Below are 19,228 nucleotides of genomic sequence, written 5' to 3'. Positions count from 1 at the left end.
CCACTGTTCTAGGAGGGCTGCCCCAGCATCCGTGGGTTCCCCGGCCTGTGCAGGCTGCAGGGCCGGTAAAGGGAAGATGACCAAGCCCCTCTCTGTCCCAGACCCAGAGGCCAGGTCCTCACCGCATAATAGCCCTGGTCGGCGCCACCCACCGCCCACCATGGGCTCCTGGAAGCCCCACAGCCTGTGTGAGGTTGGGCTGAAGGTGGCAGTGCCGGGGACTGGACTCTGTCACCTCCTCCCCTGTCACCGGGGCAGGTTCACTTTGACAGCCCTGTGGACAGCTGGTCCACCTGGGCTGATAAGCAGACACAACATCTTCCTGTCCTACTGCAGGGCAGGAGAAGTCCAATCTCTGCCCATGTTTGTCTCCTGCATTTGCAAGGGATGAGCAGGTCCCTAAGCCCGGGCTCGAGTGTAAAACCAGCCCCCCCACCCCATCGGCAGAGTCAAGTGCAAAAGAGCCCCAAACAGTGCACCAGGGGACCCTACCTACAGCAGTCAGGGATTGACAGAGAAATGCGGCTTTGCACCCTTTTAAATTTGGCTTCCTCCAAATGTCCTGGGGGCTCCTGGTGTTCCCAGTGGGTGAGGGCCTGAGATTTGGGGCTGGCATCCTCACTTCTCACCCATGCACTCGGTCAACTCTGCTGTTACCCTCCGGCTGCTCCGTGGCCACTCACAGTGGGGACGTCTGGAGGTGGGGCGCCCCTTCACCCCGGCCCCCTCCCCCGCCTCTCGGTTGGCTGGCAGCCCACCTTTAAACACACCGCAGGAAGAGGGCTGCGCCCCTTTGAGGTCCCCTTCTCCCTCCCCTGCCCCGAGTGGGGGACGGTTTCTGAGAGCAGGGATCTCACTCCCAGCTGGTGGTGCCAGGGGGAACGTGGTAGCCCCGGGCAGCCTTTCCCTCCAGAACATGCCCAGCCCGGGCCCGCACCCCTGCATCCAGCCCGCCCCCCCCCCCCCCCGCCCCGCCAGGTTTATTCTTGCAATGTGCTGCTGAGCACCTGGATCCCGCCGCTTGTGCCCGGGACTAGCGTGTGCTTTCCCGCTGCTGCATGCGCTTCGGTAACGCTTCCCCACCGGTGCCTGCTCCGTGTCCCCTTTGTATCCCCGGTCCCCGCTCTCCCATCCCACTGCTCACAGAAGCCAAGAGAAGGTGTGGGGACCAGGCATGCCCCCCGGGCTCCAGGTGGAGCGCGGGTGGCTGTGTCAGCTTTGACTCCTGGTGCTCTGGTGTCACGGGCTCTGGCCGAGGAGGAAGGCCACGTGCTCTCTGCTGTGACGCCGGTCTGGTCGCTGGTGGCGGGTGTGCGGGGCAGGCCGAGTCTGTGGGGTCCAGGGGGCCGCAGCCGGCAGACCGCTCCTCCAGGCATGAGTTTTGGGGAGACAGTAGCTTCCCATGGCTGTTGGCAATGCCCAGGGCATCAGGGGACTTCCTCGGGGGCGGGTGCGCGCGCGCACGCACACACACACACACACACCTGTCTGGCCTGCGCTCTCTGCCCGTCTACAGCCAGCCTATAGGACCTGGGAGGCCCAGGATTTCTCAGGCTGGCCCTGAGCATGGTCCTTTGCAGCAGGAGCCTTCACAGAAAGCGCTTCTCCTGGTGGAAGGTGGCTGGGGGGCTCCAAGCAGTTCCAGGTGTTCTGGGGGCGCTAGACCACTGGCCTGGGCCCCAGCCTCTGGCTGGCTGCTCTCCCTTCCTGAGCCTGGTGGTGACTTCCCAGCAGGCAGACCGTGCTCCTTGTCCATCTCGGGATCCTCTCCGCCTCCTGGCTGGCTCTGGGCTCCTCTCCAGGGCCTGGCCTCCCTCCCCCAGCCTCCAGTCGGCCTGACCTCCCCTGCCCTGGCTCCCGCCCTCAAGCAATACTTTTCCCTCTGCGGATCCAGATTGCTCCTTCTTCACGCCTCCCCTCCACTCCCTGTTCCCTCGTCCGGGCTGAGGGGAAAGAAGGAAGGCTGGCTCACAGCATTGACTTCCCTCTCCCTCATGCCAGGAGGAGCCCCACAGCCCCTTCCCCGCCTCTCGGCGCCCCGCGCAGCACGCGCTGTCTCCCAGGCCGATGCCCTCAGAATCGTTCCTTCCCCACCTGCTCACCCTCACAGGCGCGGGCTGCCTCCCCCACACAGCCCATGGGCACCTCTCGGCCTCAACTCTCCATCAATAAATGGCAAATGCCAGCATGATTTTCATTAATTTGGAATTGTTCCAGATGATTTAGACAGGAGTTGATGTCCCCCTTTTTCTGGCTCTTTGGCTCCAGGCCATCTCTCTCCTGGGTCACTCCGGGGGCAGAGAGTAGGAGCCAACTCCCCACTCCATGGTGACTGGCCGCTTGTACCCACAGGTGGCTCACACAGGTGGCTGCTGGAGGCTCTGGGAAGTGTCCATCAGTGGCCATCCAGGGACCCCCCCCAGCCATGCCTATGCGGCCGAGGTGGGGGGGGCGGAGCCTGTGGATGTGCCCCTTCCAGGGAGCTGGGTCTTGAGCTGGGATTGGTGGGCCACTGGGGGGCTGTCACCCCCTCCGGAGGGTGGGCAGTGTGGCCAAGCCACATGCTGGGCCCTCGGCTGGTTCTGAAGAGCCCTGAGGTCTCCCCTACCTGTGTGTGTCCCAGCGGGTTCCTCTGTGCTGCCTGCCCAGCTCCTGTCGCTTTGCTCCCTGGGATACAGAACCGAAATGTCCAGGACACTGTGTGTCCAGGTGCTGGCTGGCTCTTCCCACCGAGTTGCCAGATGGCTCTGGGTCCCGCTTGCTGTCACCGTGCTCGCTGTGGGGCTAGGGTTGGTGGGAGGCTGTTCTGGGAGAAAGCCCACCCATCAACCCTGCTCTGCCCGCTCCTCTCTGAGGCCCAGCGACCAGCAGACCTAGCTTCCTTGCTTTTCCAACAAGATTTTCTAAATGTGGCACAAATGGATCGTGCTGATCCCTTCTTGCTTTGTCCCCACTGAATGTGATGTCCGTGTCATGTCAGGGAAGAGGGACCGAAACCAGCGGTGCGGGCCCTGCCCCATGACAGAGTCTCCCTGTTTACCCCTGAGGGACGGAGGGCACTCCAGTCCCACAGTTACTTTGTGACGACCCGACTCCCCGCGGGGCAGGGTCGGCAGAAGTCCAACGGTACATTTTCCCACCATGGCGAGGGTGTGTTCCTTGGGGCAACAGGAAGCACTGTCCCCAGCAGGGCCTGATCTGATTGACACAGCTGCTTTTCATGGTGTTCCGCCCACAGTGAAATCATCCTGTTTTATTCTTTGTCTCTTGCTCATCCTCTCTCACCTCCAGGTGCAAATAGTGTACAAACCAGTGGACCTGAGCAAGGTGACCTCCAAGTGTGGCTCATTAGGCAACATCCATCATAAACCAGGTAGCCCTTGCAGAAGGCGGGAAGGGGGGGAGGGCAGGACCGGCCACGGGTGGCGGGGGGCTTCTCCTGAAGTGGCTGGGAAGGATGCAGGGGACGGGCTGGCAAGGGGAGTGTTGGAGTTGGGACTTGCTGGGCCCCTGGAGGGGTGGCTGCCCTGTCTCGCTTCTCAGCCGGGCGCCATCCTGGCCAAGGCAAAGCGAGGACAGAGGGCAGATGCTGGGCCTAAATCCTAACTCGTGGTCCTCGGAGCGGGTGCACGTAGGGCCTCTGGAGCTGGGGGAGGGCCTCATCTGGCTCCCGGAGGCTGGCTTGTGGATTGTTCCAGTTTGGTCCCTGGCCGACATGGCGGGGGTGGAGGGGCGACACTTCACCAGCCATTGCCATGCTCCTGCTGTGACTTTAACAGAAAATACTGTTGGCGCTCTGCCATGCTTACCTTTCTCCTCCCCGTCCCACACCGTGTAGAAACCAGAGCTATCTGCAGATTTCTCTCTGCAGTGATGGGAATATTCTCGACCTGCTCTGTCCAGTATGGTAGCCACCAACCACGTGTGGCTGTTGAACACTGGAAATGTGGCTAGTGCAGTTGATGAAATGAATTTTTTTTTTAATTAAAATTTGAGTAGCTACACGTGGCTGGTGGTTACTGTATTGTCCAGCGCTGATCTAGAATCTTAACTCCTGCCTGGGAGTCCAGAGCAGGGGCTTCTGCCTTAAGCCCGATTTCCGAGCAGAATCTTTACTTGAAGTGTTCCCGTGGGGAGAGAAGGTTGGCAGAAACATAGTCCCGAATGTGTCTCATCAGGTTCTGGCTTCACTGGGACATGTCGTGGGGGTTTAGTCTCTCCCAGTGAAAACCATCCCTCACCTGGTGTCATCATCCTACCATGCTGGGAGCAGCTTTCTTGGGTGGCTTTATCCTTTCTCCAGAAAGGAATGCTGTTTGTCTCTTCCTCAGGCTGTGTCCCCCATGCTTGGGCTCGGCACCTAGTGTCGGAGGAGGGAGAAGGGTCAGGCCCCTTCCTCGGTTAGGGTGCATTTTGCCATTTAGTTTCATTCCGAGATCTCGCAGGGCTGTGCCTTACAGGATGTTGACATAGAAGAACTTCACTTTTTGGAAGTCAACCAGTTTAGAGTGTGGAACCGTTCCTCCCGGACTGAGCTGTCATTGACCTGTGCATTAAAGAAAAAGGAAGTGTTTGTTGAGCAAATATTGGATGCACACCTTGATGAGAGTGATGGAGCAAACTGTTGTGAAGCCCTCTGGAAGGGCTTACTTGGGCCCAGAGCACCTTCTAAATGAAGGATAGTTTTACCTACTCGGAGAGACTGGCGTCTGCCTGGCGTCACGTGCTCCACCCTCCTTCAAGGCGCGGTGCCCTGTGTGCATTGTGTTTCAGGGGGTGGCCAGGTGGAAGTAAAATCTGAGAAGCTGGACTTCAAGGACAGAGTCCAGTCGAAGATCGGGTCCCTGGACAACATCACCCATGTCCCTGGCGGAGGGAATAAAAAGGTAAAGGGGGCAGGGCAGGGGGAGGCTGCATTTGGATGTAGCTGTGAATGGAGTGGGGTGGACAAGCCTGGTCCAGTTTTCCAGGGGAGGAAAGCTGGGGGGGCCTGTCTTGATCGGCTTGATGTGGATTCTCAGCAACCCCCAGGACCGTGAGTCTCGACCTTTGCTGCCCGTTGCGGTCACCTGGGAGCTTTACCAGATTTGATGCCCGGGCCCGACCTGGAGACTCTGATGGGTCTCAGGTGCCACCTGGGCACCTGGAACTTCTAAAGCCCCCAGGTGATTCTGCCGGGCAGTTACAGGTGAGAACCGCTGTCCTCGGTGACAGCACTCGGCCCCGTGGTTGGCAAGCATCCGCAAAAGGAGGTAGCCAGCCCCAGAGCCCACCCTAGCCCACCACGAACAAGTCATGGGAACACAACCTGATTTTCTAAATGGGTCACTAGGCCGTTAGAGCAAAACAGTGCTGCTGAAATCCAGGTTCGGGCGGAGCCCCTGCCTGTCCGGCACGGAAACGTCCACGGGGAGGCTGCCGGTCCGAGGATCTCGGCGACCCCCGCAGGGTCTTGAGCCTCCGGGTCTCACTGTGTGAGCACGGGGGAGGGAGACACGGGGGTGCGTGTGGCCCTGAGCAGGCTCCCTCTGGGCTCATCACAGGACGTGGGCTCGTGGCTGCACGTTTCCTCTTTTGCAGAACTGCAGCCAAAGTGCCCTCTGGGGGGTTCCCACCCACGCCTGCCATGAAATTCTGGAAATGGCTCATCTACCAGTTTGTGGTGCCTCCCAGCGGCTGACAGAGCTGTGGTGGGAGGAGCAGGGGGGGTTCCAGAATGGGCACAGACTCTTGAGACCTGACCCAGCATGAGAAAGGGTGCTGCCCGAGGTGGCCTGGCTGGTTGGAAGTGGCAGCCGGCACAGCACGCTGGGCGGGGCGGCAATGGGGAGCCCCCAGGGCCAATCGGAGCCCCCCTGCCCCCGGTCTGGCTCATCGCCCGGCCTTCTCGATAGACATACCCCATGTTGTGTTGGAGGTGAAAGCCCAACAGTGCAGTTTTGGAGAAGCACCTCCTGGGATAGCTTAAAGCAGAGGCTGCAGACTCAGGCCTGGGGACACACCTGACCCCCAGATGAGCTCCCTGAAGGGTGGGGGGGCTGGGGCGGACGACAGGGTATGGGCCCTTGGATGGCCGTGAGCTTCTCTGGCTCCCCACGGTGCCCCATGCGGTCCCCCCCCGACCCCAAGGTGGACCGGAAGAGGTTCCCGAAACGGCTTCCGAGGTGCAGGAATACTTCTCCGTCCCTGGGTCCCTCGTCAGAGAGGGTCCTGGAGGCTGTGTGCCTCAGGGGAAGTGAGGAAGGGCCCAGTTCTCTGGGGCTGTGGAGAAGGTTCTCGGCAAAAGCCCAGCGGCTCTGCTAGCTTCTGTCACCAGTCCCCTTCCTGGTTTAAAGCCTGGGCATTGCTGACTCCCTGGGTGAGGGAAGGTCTCCGCCCATCTCTGGAAGCTTCTATGTCCTGAGCAAAGCTCTGGGTTTGACTCTGCTTGGAGGTGTGACCCTGGGCAGGATGGGCAAGTGCTCTCGGCTCATTTCTCCATCAGCAAAATGGACGGAAATATCCACATCCCAGGGTGGTGGGGAGACCCACATGAGACCATGTTCTAGAAGGTTCCTGGTACTTTGTAGCCGTCTAAGAATGTGAGTCAGAGTCAGGCCTGAGTGTGAACTTCCGTTTTAACTCACCTCTGTGCCGGCTCAGAAAGGGTGGGCCTGCCCACCCCCCAGAAGACACTGTCGTGATCCCAGACAGTCCCCTCGTATTCGGTCCCCCTCGTCCTGACATGATGAGCAGAACTGCTGACGCGTAGTGGAGCACAAGACCCCTGCCACCAGCGCTGCTTCCAGTTTGGGAGATTTGGGGACATTTCCAGGACCCTATCACTTTTTTCTACAAGACACCAACACTAATGCTCTTATCAAAGCTTACGTCCCCACGGCCTTTCGAATGCGGTGATACCGAAGGGCTCTTTTTGCAAAGCACTGCACCAAAATGGACAAAATAAGCGTAGAGCTTACATGGGAGCCTGGTTTCTCGTTACACCCACATTCAAGCCCCCTGCAACGGGGACTCTTCACCCCATGGTCCACGGACTCCTGAAATCACGTGGAAGAATTGTGGGTGGGTAAGCGCCTGCCTGCCTGTGTGTACATTTTCCTGGCTTCACCGGATGCACAACGGTTCCAGGGTCCAAAAGAGTAGGGAATTCCTGTGTCCACCACTTCAGGGCTTATCCGGAATTATTACGAACTGCTCACATCTCTAGCAAATGCTTTGGGTGTCCCGGGCATCCTGTGGAGCAAAGACCTCTGGACTCCTGGCTGTGTCATCGTCTCTGTACTTGAAAAAGGACTTCGTCACGTCAGGATTTCTAGCCCACTTTTAGGGCTGCCCACAGCTGCTGCCACCTCCAAACCCCCCATCACCAGCGAGGGGGAGGAATGTGTGTGGCTCATCGCCAGCCAGCAGTGACTCTGGGGATGTCCCTTACGCCTCTCCGGCTCCTCCTTCATGCTTTTTATTATTTTTTTTAAAGATTGTATTTATTTATTTGAGAGAGAGCGAGCACAAGCGGGGGGGGGGTGGGTAGACGGAGAAGCAGACCCCCCGACGAGCAGGGAGCCCGATGCGGGGCTTGATCCCAGGACCCTGGGATCATGACCTGAGCCGAAGGCAGACGCTTCACCGACTGAGCCACCCAGGCGCCCCATCCTTCACACTTTCATTTGCAACTTGTTAGTGTCTATAAATCAAATGCACATGCCTTTTGACCTACCAACCATTCTGCTCTGAGGATACATTTCCCCGCGTGTGAAATGCTGTGCACTCGCGGGTGTTCAGACACAGCGCTGTTTGTGATAGGCAAAGGTGGGGACAGCCTGGGGAGCAGGTGCATTTTGGTACAGGGCAACGGAATCCACGCCGCCGGCAGCACGCATCGGGGAAACCGGGTGCCGATAAAGGAAGGTATTAGGTCGAAACACCGAAGCGTAAAGCGTGTGGATATTGTCACTGTGTGTATTAAATATACGGACACACTTCCTACATCCCACGTACTTGCGCACGTGTGGGCATCTCTGGAAGGACACACAAGAAACGAACGCCGGTCACTGCGTCCGGAGAAGGGAAGCGGGTGGCCGGCAGGCAGGTGACGTGTGAGCCGTGCGCAGGTGCCCCCTCCGGGAAGGTGATCACACAGCCCCCACCGCCACCACCACGGCTCCCTCCCACCCGGGGCCCGTGGGCGGGCCGGGCTTGCCTGCCTTTCTGTGGCTTCACTCGCCCTCCCTCGCCTCCTCTCTTGCAGATTGAAACCCACAAGCTGACCTTCCGCGAGAATGCCAAAGCCAAGACCGACCACGGGGCAGAGATCGTGTACAAGTCGCCTGTGGTGTCCGGGGACACGTCTCCGCGGCACCTCAGCAACGTGTCCTCCACGGGCAGCATCGACATGGTAGACTCGCCCCAGCTCGCCACGCTAGCCGACGAAGTGTCCGCCTCCCTGGCCAAGCAGGGTTTGTGATCAGGCCCCCGGGGCGGTCAATAATCGTGGAGAGGAGAGAGTGTGGAAAAAAAAAGAATACTGATCTGGCCCTTCGCCCTCTGCCCTCCCCAGCTGCTCCTCACAGACCGGTTCATCGGTTAATCACTTAACCTGCTTTTGTCGCTCGGCTCTGGCTCGGGACTTCAAAATCAGTGACGGGGCAAAAGAGCAAATTTCATCTTTCCAAATTGATGGGTGGGCTCATACCAATAAAATATTTTTAAAAACATTTAAAAAGATGGCCACACCCAACATTTCCTTGGGCAATTACTTTTGATTCTTTTTTTTTCCCCTCTGAGTAGAGGGAGGAGAGGCTCTGAAAGCTGCTTCTGGGGCATCCCAAGGGACTGGGGGCGCCCCTGCTCTGCCCCATCCTGGGGGTGTCACAGAGGCAGCGGCAGCAACAAAGGAGTTGAAACCGGGGTGCCATGTTGGAGCCGCAGGCAGATGTCACCCTTGTTGGGGGTGGGGGCGGGGGGGAGGGGAGGGGAGAGGCTGGGCGGGGTGGGGGCAGAGGGCAGAAGGGAGAGGTGGGAGGGGGTGAGAGGTGCTCGGTGGGGAGGAGCCACTGTCCTCCGCCTGGAAGGGCAGCAGGAAGGGCCAACTGTCACTGCCGCCCGCAGCAAACTTGGACCAAGTAGCCTCCTGTGCTTGGTGGCCCGGGGTCCGCTGCGGGCCAGGGTGCCACCCTCTGGAGAAGGGCTCCGGTCCCTCCCACACCGTGAAGGGACGGTTGGCGGGAGGGTGGCACCCTGTGATCACTTCCTCAGAGAAGCCTAACCTTGATGTCCCCAGTGCTGGCCTCTTTCTCCCTCCCTGCAGGGTGGGGGTCCTGAGCTGAGGGGCTTCCCTTGGCCCCACGGAAACCCCGCTTTATTGAGTTCTGAAGGTTGGAACTGCAGCCACGGTTTTGGCCACCTCACCGACCTGGGACTTTAGGGCTAACCAGTTCTCTTTGTAAGGACTCGTGCCTCTTGGGGGCATCCGCCTGTTCCCAAGCCTGGGCCTCGGGCATCTCGGGCGCGTGCGGGACTCCGGCAGGTGGGTCCTGAGCCTCCTGCCCCTCCCACGGCCACTGCAGCCACCTGTCCCCCCTCCCCCCACCATGCCCGTGTGTCTGCTGTGCGGAGCCCAGTCACTGCCTGTCCCCCTCCCTATGTCACGCTGTCCCGAGTCCCCAGCCTCACCACGGCCCTTCTCAGACATTGGATACGGGAGGCACCTGCCCTCCTCTGCGGGGTGTGAGCGAGTGAAGGTGAAGCCCGGGCACACGGTGAGACCTTGGTCTCTTGGCTTAAGTTCTACTCACCAGCTGGTGCGGCCCCCACGAAGCTGACGACCTTCCTCAGTTCCTTACCCCCCACCTCTCCTCACAGACGTGGGCCAGGGTGGGCTCAGCGATGACCCAGGATGTTTTTGCCTTGTTTACTCGGAGAGCCTTTTCCTCCCAGAGGGCCTGGCCCCCTTCCTGAGCTGAGCTGGCAGCGGGTTGGCTGTCCTGGTTCCAGAGGTGGCACCTGGACAGGCAGGCGAGGCCCCCAGGGCAGGACCACACTGCCTCCCCCCCCCGGCCCCATGTCCCCCCACTTGAGCCCAGGCTTGTGACCGCCAGCCTCTGAGAGAGCCCCGCCACCGCCCGACCTCCCCCGACCATGCGGACGCCCCGGAAGGGGAGCACCCCCCTTGGAAACGGTTCGTCCCCCCGCCCAGCTGGAAGCAGTGCCGTCTGTCCTGCCGCAGCAGCTGACATATACATAGACGTCGCCTTTCCCTCCCCGTCTGCACCCTGTCGCCTTGTAGTCGGATCTGTTTATGCTTGGATTCACCAGACTATGATAATGAAAAGGAAAAAAAAAAAAAGGACGCATGTATCTGGAAATGCTTGTGAAGAGGTTTCTAACCCACCCCCGCGGGGGTCCTAGATGTCCCCCCCCCACCCCCCACACACTGGGGCTCGGCTCCAGGGGGCCAGTGTGGCTCCACCCTGCTGGGGCCTCCGGACTGGAAAGGCTTTCACAGCACCTGGGACCCAACCGAGACCAGATTGTGACATCCGAGGACCCTCCGCTCCGAGGAAGGCCGGGAGCTACGGCGCCCCCTCGCGGCCCCGCCGGGGCTTCCCTTTGTCGGGGCGGAGAGCGCGGCCGGCCTGGTTGGCCGCAGGAAGATGGCCCTCTCTGGTCCCAGCAGCCCTGAGAGAGGGTCTCGGAATCCAGTGCCAGCCGGGGAGAGGCCCGCAGCCCCTCCTCACCCTGGGGTCCCACCGCAAGCTGTCCCCGCGCCTGCGCGGACGGCCGGCGCCGGGGGAGCCCCGGGAGCCCGAGCTGCCCGACTGCAGGGGGCTGACGAGTCGGAGACACGTGGCCCAAAGCCGCGGTCGGGGCCCCGTCTGCCTCCACGGGGGAAAAGGGAACCGCCTTTGTAGAGAATCACTGTAAACAAATTCGGCAACCTCGGGCCCAGGCTCCGGCAACCCTGGGGGCTGCTGGGAGTCCAGGGCCGGGCGCCTCTGCAGCCGGGGTTTCCGTGCAAGGAATCATCTGGGCCCAGAACCGGCCACCGTGAGGCTCTCCACCGCTTTGAGTCCCAGCTGTCCTTAGAAGGGTCCTGAGGCAGAGAAGGGAAATGGAGTTCACGGTTGGTAGCCCTTGGACACGCGGCCCCTCCTCACTGCCAGGGCCTCGGGCTGCCCCTTTCTGCAGTTGCTGAGCCCTGCTCTTCCATACCTTATTCTGAGGGCCTTGCTAGAGGGCTCTGGGCTCTCCCCGGTGGGACGGACTATTGGGGGTGGCCTAGAGATCATGGTTTAGGGTGGGAGGGTCAGTGCTGCCAGGGGGACTGCAAAGGGATGCTGGCTTGTGACCCTGAATGAGGACAATCCCCCTCCCCCAGCCCCCCAGGGCTGGGCAGTCTGCCACCCCCATCCCCCCCACCTCCATAGTCAGTGTCCCTCGGGCGTCCCAGACAGGCTGTGCTGTTTGCCTGGTCCCTTCGAGCCCTCCACTAAACTTATCAGTAGTTCCATTTAACTTGACTTCAATGCGGAGACTGTATCCTGTTTGCTTGTCGTGCTTCTGGGGGGAGGGGGGAGGACCCTGTAAGATAGTTACCGCGGGCAGAGGGAAGTCTTGGAGGGCAGCAGTTCAACCGCCTTGTAACCCTTTTCTTCAGATCAGCCGATTGCTAGAGGTCCCTGGGGTCTCGCCTCTCCACGGACAGGGTTCCCCAGGGCAGCAGGCTGCCGGCTCACCTGTCTCCCGCCCAGCCTGGTGCCGGCAGCAAGGCTGGTGGAGGAGCCTGGACAAACAGCTGCCCTCTCTCGGGGGCCCCTAGGCCCGCAGCCCTGCCTCCCACAGGCCCTGGCACCCTTCCATCTAAGGCGCTGGCCCCTCCGTGTCACCTTTCCCACCAGCTCCGGACACGCAGCCTGTCCTCCCGGCAGCTGCCAAGAGCTCCTCCTCCACCGTCTTTTATCTTTGTCCCCAAGTAAAGCCAACAGGTGGGGATGAGGGTGGAGGTGGTCAGCTTGTCCCATCTACGGGTCTGAGGCTTCGAGACTTCTGGTTTCTCTTCAGCTTTGGAAAGGGTTACCCTGGGCACCAGCCCAGTCTCCCCTCCTAATGGACTTCGCCCCGTGAATTTGCAGTGTTCGGCAGGACAACTTCTGGCACTTGCAAGTCCCACGATTTCTTCGGTAATTTTGAGGGTGGGGGGAGGGACATGAAACCATCTTAGCTTAGCTTCCTGTCTGTGAATGTCCCTATGGTGTATTGTGTGTTTTAACAAATGATTTACACTGATTGTTGCTGTAAAAGTGAATTTGGAAATAAAGTTATTACTGATTAAGTAAGATCTCCATGCGTGGATTCAAAGCAGAAAATGATTCAGGATGTAGGATTTGCGAGTCTTTTCCCAACCTGAGAATTTGGCTCTGAACAGGAAATGTCAAGGTTGCTAAAACCTGGACATCAGAATTTAGCAGCTCTCTGCAGGGCCCTGGAGGTGCAAGAGGAGTCCTCAGACTTGTTCATTCTGAGTTGATTCTCCGACTCTGCTGCGCTGCTCGCAAACCATCCCGGTCCAACTCAAAGGGCAGTAGCCCTGGGGCTGACCTCCGAGGCTGCACTCCGAGCCCGTCAGACGTGCGCCCGCATACTGCGACCGGCCGAGGCTGGGCTAGGTGGAGGAGAGAGTCTTCTGTCTGGCTCTAGGCTGGCCAGTCAGCTGAGTGAATGGCTTACGGAGCAGCTTCCTCTCTCCTTTGGATCCTTACTTAGGTGGGGGAAGAGGTCTGCTACATCAGGACCGGAACCCCAGATAGCCCCCAGCAATGCCACAGAGAAAACCAAAACAGAAAACCGTAACCTGTTGTATTATTTAGTAATTAGGTCAATGTCCTAACAAGGAACCCTTAGGTCTTCATACAAAATTACGAGACTCGTTTTCTTCCCCCCACCCCCCTTGCTTGAGCCCCTGCGGGCAGACGCTCCCACACGGTAGCCGCCGAAGCAACAGGGCAGCCAGAGCCCCGCTGCCTCTGCACTCATGCCTCCGCACTCACGGCGACCTGCCGGGCCGGGGCTTCCCGGGCTCCAGCACCAGGACTGCCGGGAGAAGGGAGAAAGGAGAGTAGAGGGATCACGCCTGCCCGATTACTTGTCTTACACAGAGAGGATCCAGCACTTAGCCACCTCAGAAAAATGTTACAAAACATACATTCTCATTGACCCCAACCCCAGGGAGAGGAAAAAAACACCCCAACAAAAAACGATGGAGAGGGGTGAAATCTCCGTTTAGAATTTAGCCATTTAGGAGAGAAAATGTCACACTGCTGGTCTCCCTGGAGAAAGGCACATCAAGAGGAGATGATCAATCACTTACAACCAACAAAAAGATTATCTACAGACATTCCATCCTCCAGGCACCCCTTACCTCCCCCGACAGCCTCTCCCTAGTGACCATCAGGTGACCCTGCCAGGTGGCCAGAGACACAGTGGAGACTCCCGAATGGTTGGAGCCAGTCCGGGCACGCAGAGAACTGCTCAGCAGAGCAGGGCCCTAGGCTGCCGCCACCACCACCGCCATGCAGAGCCCGTCCAACGTCAAGGAAAGCCTGGCAACACAACATTCTGTAACTTTTTTTTTATTATTTTTTTTCAATTTTTCCTTCCTTTTTTTTTTTTTAAGCACTAGTCTGTGCTTTGCGAACAGAATCAAGACATTAACAAAGATCAGCTTCTCTGAAGAAAAGCATTTCTATAGAACAAAGACAGCTACATGTTTCGCTGCCAATACACAGCTCAAAGCAGGAAAAGAAAATATTTACAAAATACAAGGTTTTTTTTTCCATTTTTGTTTTTGTTTTTTTTTTTTAACAATGCTAAAAGGGTTATTCAGAATTTTCAACCTTATAAATAGAAGAAGCACTTTATGCATAGGGATATGGTGCATTATTGTTTTTTAAAGAAACAATGACAAACTCTTTAACTTGCAAACAGAATCAAAAAAAAAAATCACTAATGTTGAAAATTGTGAAAAAACCCCAACCATTAAGCAGTTTGTCTACTATTTTTATACGATTACAAAATGGCAAAAAAAAAAAATAAAAATAAAAATAAAGAAGTCCTTATTGCCCCCCCTCTTGGTGATGTGATCATACATGAGACAGGCACAAGGTTAACCAAGGGGGGTGGTGAGGGAGCGATGGGGACCACAGCTAGGACCAGACAACGTTCCACAGGCCAGGGGAGCGTGGGAGGGGAGAGGCCTAACTGACACCAACAGGGGACTGGATGTGAAGGAAATGGGACTAAATGCATCCGTGACAACAGAATCATACGGGGGGAGATGGCTGCTCGTGTCCCTGACCCCCGAGTTTGCACAGCAGTGGGAATAGAGGTGAAGTAGCCCTAACCCTACCTTCCCAGATGAGGACAGGTGGTAAAAACGTCCAAGTGGAAGGACTGGTGTGTACAGGGGTGTGGATAGTGTCGGGGAGCAGACAGGGCATGAAGGGGCAGGCTGGGGACCTAAGCAGCCGCAGCCTAGGTTACTGCAGTTAAGGAGTCAAAACAGAGAGGACCGAATGCAGAGGAAACCCAAACTAGGTCTCCAAGATCTGGATGACAAGGGGAAGCCATTCTGTCAACTGAGAGCTCAGTGAGAACAGGCGGCAGTTATGGCCAAGAGGCTCCGGCGGGGGTGCTCTGGCACAGATGGCCAAGGGGGACCCAGCCACTGATGGGACGGGAGGGGCGAGGGGAGGAGTCCAGAGCACACTGTTCTCCCTCACGTGAACCGAGGGCGGTCACGCTGAGCTGGAGCTTTCCACTCCCTGTGCCCACTTGGCCAGTCCACCCTGCCCACAGGTGCGAGGAGAGGGGGGATCATCTAACATCGCTAAGTCCAGTGATTCAACAGTGCAGAGGACGTGCCAGGACCAGGCCAGCAGGGTCTTATCCTGAACTTCTGTTTGCCAACTGGAGGAAGTGCTCAGGTGTGTGTGACAACAAAACATGGAAACCAAAACCAAAACAAAACAAAAATCAAAAAAAAAAAAAAAAAAAATACCAAAGAATCTAAATTCCTTAAATTCACTAAAAACTGTGAAAATTTCCGGCATATGATGTTTGAATATCAAACGCAGAGATTTCTGAAGCTTTAATGCCAATAGTTAGTGAGTCTGTTTAGATTCTCGTTTCCCGCTCATCTGTGAGTTGGACGCTGAGCTGTGACCGTTGTCGCCAAATGCCGACTCTTGAGGGGGACAGCGGGAGGTGAGGTGGGGGCCACCTCTGCCTCTCGGCCAGTCTTGCTGCCTGAGGTGCGCCGAGTGCAGCGGGCTGCCCGTTCCTGCGCATCCAGCTGGTCCTCACACTCTGCCTGGGGGCTGTAGGCCAAGGGGAAGGTTCGCCGTTCCCACGGCTGGACGGACTGTGGGGGAGACAAACTGCCGCAGTGAGGAGCCAGTCCTGGCCTACATCCTGCCCCAAGGCCCTGCCCCCCAAACTAGTCCAAGACTAGTCCCTTGAGAGTTCTTGGAGTGGTCCAGGAAGACCCCTCGGAGTGGGCACCTGTTCCACGGTCCCTTCAGGTCGATTTTAAGTGCAACCCCTTTAAAATGGGGATGGGGAGGCATAACATGCAGCCCCATCTTCAGCGGGTACGGTCCCTTCCCCATTCCGTCCCCAACCCCGCCGACCCCCACGCAGAGGCTGCAGCCCCCACCTGTTCATCCAGCCCCAGCTCCGGTGTGGAACAACGGGTGTCTTCACTGGCTAGGTGTCGGAGTGCGTCCCGAGCCACAGGGGTGAGGGGCGCCGAGTGCAGTTCCGGGCTGATGGGGCTCCTCGGGGACTGACCGTGGGAGAACTCCGGCAAAGAGTGGCTACTGCTGACATCAGGGGAGGCGGGCTGGGGGGTGGAGGGGTTGGCACTGCCCAGCTGGGGAGTTGTCCGGCCATCTGATGACCTGTAAGACCTGGACACCAAGGAGTGCAAATCTGAGTGCCCCGGGGAACAGGGGGTTCCTTGAAGGTTGATTTTGGGGGGCTGGGGAGGAGGCATGACAAGAACATCCCAACCAAAGGAGCTGAGGTAGACGGACACGAACACTTCTTTCCCAGGAACCATAAATCCCCTCGTTCCCTCCCACAGCTATGTGCTGGGGCAGGCCCACAATACGACAATCTCAAGAACTGGGTGCACCTATCGTCCCGAGAAAAACCACGGTGGAACAATGCCGACTAATGCCGACTAGGGGCTAATCTCTGGCACAGTGCCCAGTGAATTCACAGGGAAGGGAAATTCCTCTAGACTCTGAGGGGGGAAAAAAGCAAAAACAAGAGCCCTACATCTACTTAGCTTCCAGTTCTTTCAAGCAGGACCACAACCCCCCATATTCCAGTCCCAAGGAGGGTTAAACTGTGCTAAGTCCTCCAAAGCTCCTCTAGTTAAGTCACCACAACCTTCAATTGGCCCCCTAATGGCACAGACAGCCGCGACCCAGAGCCCAGGAGACCATGCAAGTTTGCCACAACTGGACAGCGACCCCACTGCTCAGCAAGGATCCAGCCACATGACCCTCATACCCTCATGAGTTCCAATGAACAGCCGGGAATGTCTGCGTTCTCGACCCGCACCAGCAGATGGATATGCACAGAGACTGAGGGGCAGCAGCAACCCCACGGACGCAGTGCCCGACCCCCCGCCCATCCTCCCTTCACAGGCCAGGGGACCTGTGCCTGCCCCATCACCTGCTGCCCCGCCGCTGGGGTGGCACACTCGTGGTCCACAGCCACCGAGCCCTCTCCATCTCCTCACATTTGGCATGAAGGGCGGCAAAGGCTGCGTCGGACAAGTCCTCGACCTGCAAGAGACCAGCCTCACTGGCCCCCCATCCTCCAGGAAGCCGAGTCCAAGTATGGCTGGAGCAATTTTAGAACCAGCCCCAGCCCTTACTAGGCTCTTTCCCATCAGGACAGGAACACAGTGAGCCTGTACCTGACACCCACAGGTTTTTGAGGCACTTGGGGTGTGTGCACCCAACCACGTGAGCATGTGTGCATGCATGTCCCTCTGCAGAGAATGACCCTGCTGTTTACCTCCTCATTTTCCTCGTCAGGACTCCCCTTCAGAGACCGAAGATCGACCTCCCGCCAGCTGCAAAATCAAAAAGGGACAATTGTGAGAGAGCAGGGCCGCCGGGCAGGGTGTGTCTGCGAAACGGTGAGCGCTGGGCGCCTGTGGACGGCCCTGCCCTCTGCCCTGGCAGCCCCGGTGGCCTCTGAGAGAGGCCCCACACAGGACAGACACGGGCAGCTGCTGTGAGACTGGGGCAAACGCAGGCAAAGGAACGGCTTACACCAGCAGACTGCTACCCATCTACCCAATTTCCTAAGTTGTCAACAAAAGCTGGAAATAAAGATTCACAGGTGAAATACTGTTTTGATGAGGACAACAAACTCACTATTTGCAAACACACTGTGCTGTCAAACAAACATGGCTAGAGCCGGCACATGGCCAGAGGTCTGGCTGGTACTCTTCTTAATGGAATGAGAGAACGATACGCAGAAAGTTTCACTTCTATCAGGAAAGAATTTCTCTTAAAGAGAAGACAAAACCTAAGGCCAGGACCCAAAGCTCGGGGACCAAAGAGGGGAAAAGGTGGTAGCGGGAAGAACATGGTGCGGAGCCGTTTAGCGAGGGCCTCTACCTGGGCGTGAGGATTTCCTTGTACTGTAGTTTCTCTACCCGAGTTGTGGCAGCAACAGACATTGGGATGACAATGTTGTTAATGTCGAACGAGCTCTCTCCCCTTCTCCTCCTCACTGGCTGCTGTAAGACAAAGGGGAATTTAAAAGGGAGGCGCAATTCTGCAAACATCAAATCCTACACCCAAGACACACGACAGGACAGCCAGCACGCAGGCACCTGGGCCTCGGGCCCCGCTACCCGCACTGGGGACAAGGTCTCCCTCCCACTTGGATGTCCCCTCAGGAGAGCCACCAGGTGGCCCCGAGGAGGGCCTCCCGCTCCCGAGTCTCTTCCTTCATGGGCTCACTCGCAAGAAGACTTCTACTGAATTTTGCAGGGGTGAGCGCCCTGGGGCCTCAAGTCAGGTGCTGTGGTTCTGACTCCCCAACATACACCCTAACTACCCCCTCCTTCAGAGTTGTCCTTTCTGCTTCCCCTCGCTATCTCTATCACCCGGACCCTTAGTAGCCCCTAAACCAATGCTTCACTAAGCCTAGTGCACTCTTCAGGTTAGAAAGGGGAGTTCCCTTATCCTGAAAAGATCTTGGACAGGCCCAGCTCAATGGATCATCTAACCTTGGACATCATGAAAGCACCTCTTCCTTGTAGATTTGAACTCTTCAGCTAAGTCTGTACCCACCATCTGCTCAGCCCTACGGGATTTCCCCTCTTTTTGACTAGTAGATACTTGTGGAAGAGTGGAGAGCTTTCTAGCTCTAGTGGAGCTGAGTGGAGGGAAACAGAGGAAGAGGACCTGGACCTGGCTACACAGCTCAGACTCTTGGAGAACGGAGACTTGCTTCTACAGGTTGAGATCAAACTCTTAGGAAAGAAGACTGACAAGGGTCCAGTAACAGAGGAGGAGGTGAGCATCTACAGCAGCTCAGAGGCCAGAGGAGGAATACAGGAGGGAGCTGAAGGCCTTGGTTGGTTTCTATGCCGCAGGAAAAGTCCACCTGCTGCTTGGGCCCAGATAGCAAACAGCCCGCCCTGAAACACACACTGGGGCCGGGGCCGGGGGGGGGGGGGGGGTGCCGCCAAAGGGCAACAGTGGGATGACACAGCTGCCGCCAAGGCAACACAGCTGGAGACACCCAGGGGCTGCAATTCAAGGCCAAGGCCCAAGTGCGGTCAGCTCAGAGGGAAGGGGTTGGGGAAGCACGATGGGGAAGATGCTGTCCCCTACAACTAACCACCCTGCTCTCTGTTCCTGGAGGGCGATACGGGATTGATTCAACCCCTCACGCCAGGACGTTCCGCAAACGCTGACAGGCAGCGCTTCCTGGGCCAGGACTTGAGCTGCTGTCGCCTCTCACCTCAGCCTACCACAGTGTCTTTTTCACCTCCATTTCCTTCTCTATCAAATGAGAACAGATGGCCTCTGCCTTACAAATTTGGGGTAACTGGTTAACCAAAATGGTCGAAGAGAACTCTGCAAATCTTGCCCGGCTGAGCTCTGTAGCTCAGGCGTAGTGACCTCATACCCCA

The 19,228-nt window shown here is 57.8% G+C and overlaps 2 protein-coding genes across 4 annotated transcripts in view; one reads left to right on the top strand and one right to left on the bottom strand.

Annotated features, from left to right (window-relative positions):
* MAPT (microtubule associated protein tau) overlaps positions 1-8,722 on the top strand; it is a 96,559-nt gene extending 87,837 nt beyond the window's left edge. The window contains exons 12-14 of the mRNA XM_088028213.1: positions 3,292-3,373; positions 4,774-4,886; positions 8,249-8,722. Coding sequence (XP_087884339.1) covers positions 3,292-3,373; positions 4,774-4,886; positions 8,249-8,464 — 411 coding nt within the window. The 3' untranslated portion in view covers positions 8,465-8,722. The remainder of the gene's footprint in view (positions 1-3,291; positions 3,374-4,773; positions 4,887-8,248) is intronic.
* Positions 8,723-13,612: 4,890 nt separating this feature from the next.
* The window catches only part of KANSL1 (KAT8 regulatory NSL complex subunit 1), a 180,240-nt gene continuing 174,624 nt past the window's right edge, over positions 13,613-19,228 (bottom strand). For all 3 annotated transcript variants that reach the window (XM_028087410.2, XM_028087411.2, XM_028087409.2), the window contains 5 exons: positions 17,700-17,821; positions 17,089-17,146; positions 16,741-16,853; positions 15,713-15,965; positions 13,613-15,418 (listed from right to left, as the gene is read on the bottom strand). In XM_028087410.2, coding sequence (XP_027943211.1) covers positions 15,191-15,418; positions 15,713-15,965; positions 16,741-16,853; positions 17,089-17,146; positions 17,700-17,821 — 774 coding nt within the window. In that variant the 3' untranslated portion in view covers positions 13,613-15,190. The remainder of the gene's footprint in view (positions 15,419-15,712; positions 15,966-16,740; positions 16,854-17,088; positions 17,147-17,699; positions 17,822-19,228) is intronic.

This window comes from Eumetopias jubatus, unplaced genomic scaffold, assembly GCF_037043125.1.
Source record: "Eumetopias jubatus isolate StellerSeaLion01/CBP00866 unplaced genomic scaffold, mEumJub1_p1.0 scaffold_10, whole genome shotgun sequence".
Taxonomy (NCBI): domain Eukaryota; kingdom Metazoa; phylum Chordata; class Mammalia; order Carnivora; family Otariidae; genus Eumetopias; species Eumetopias jubatus.
The sequence above is the reverse complement of the archived record's forward strand: the minus strand, read 5'-3'. Positions and strand labels throughout refer to the sequence as shown.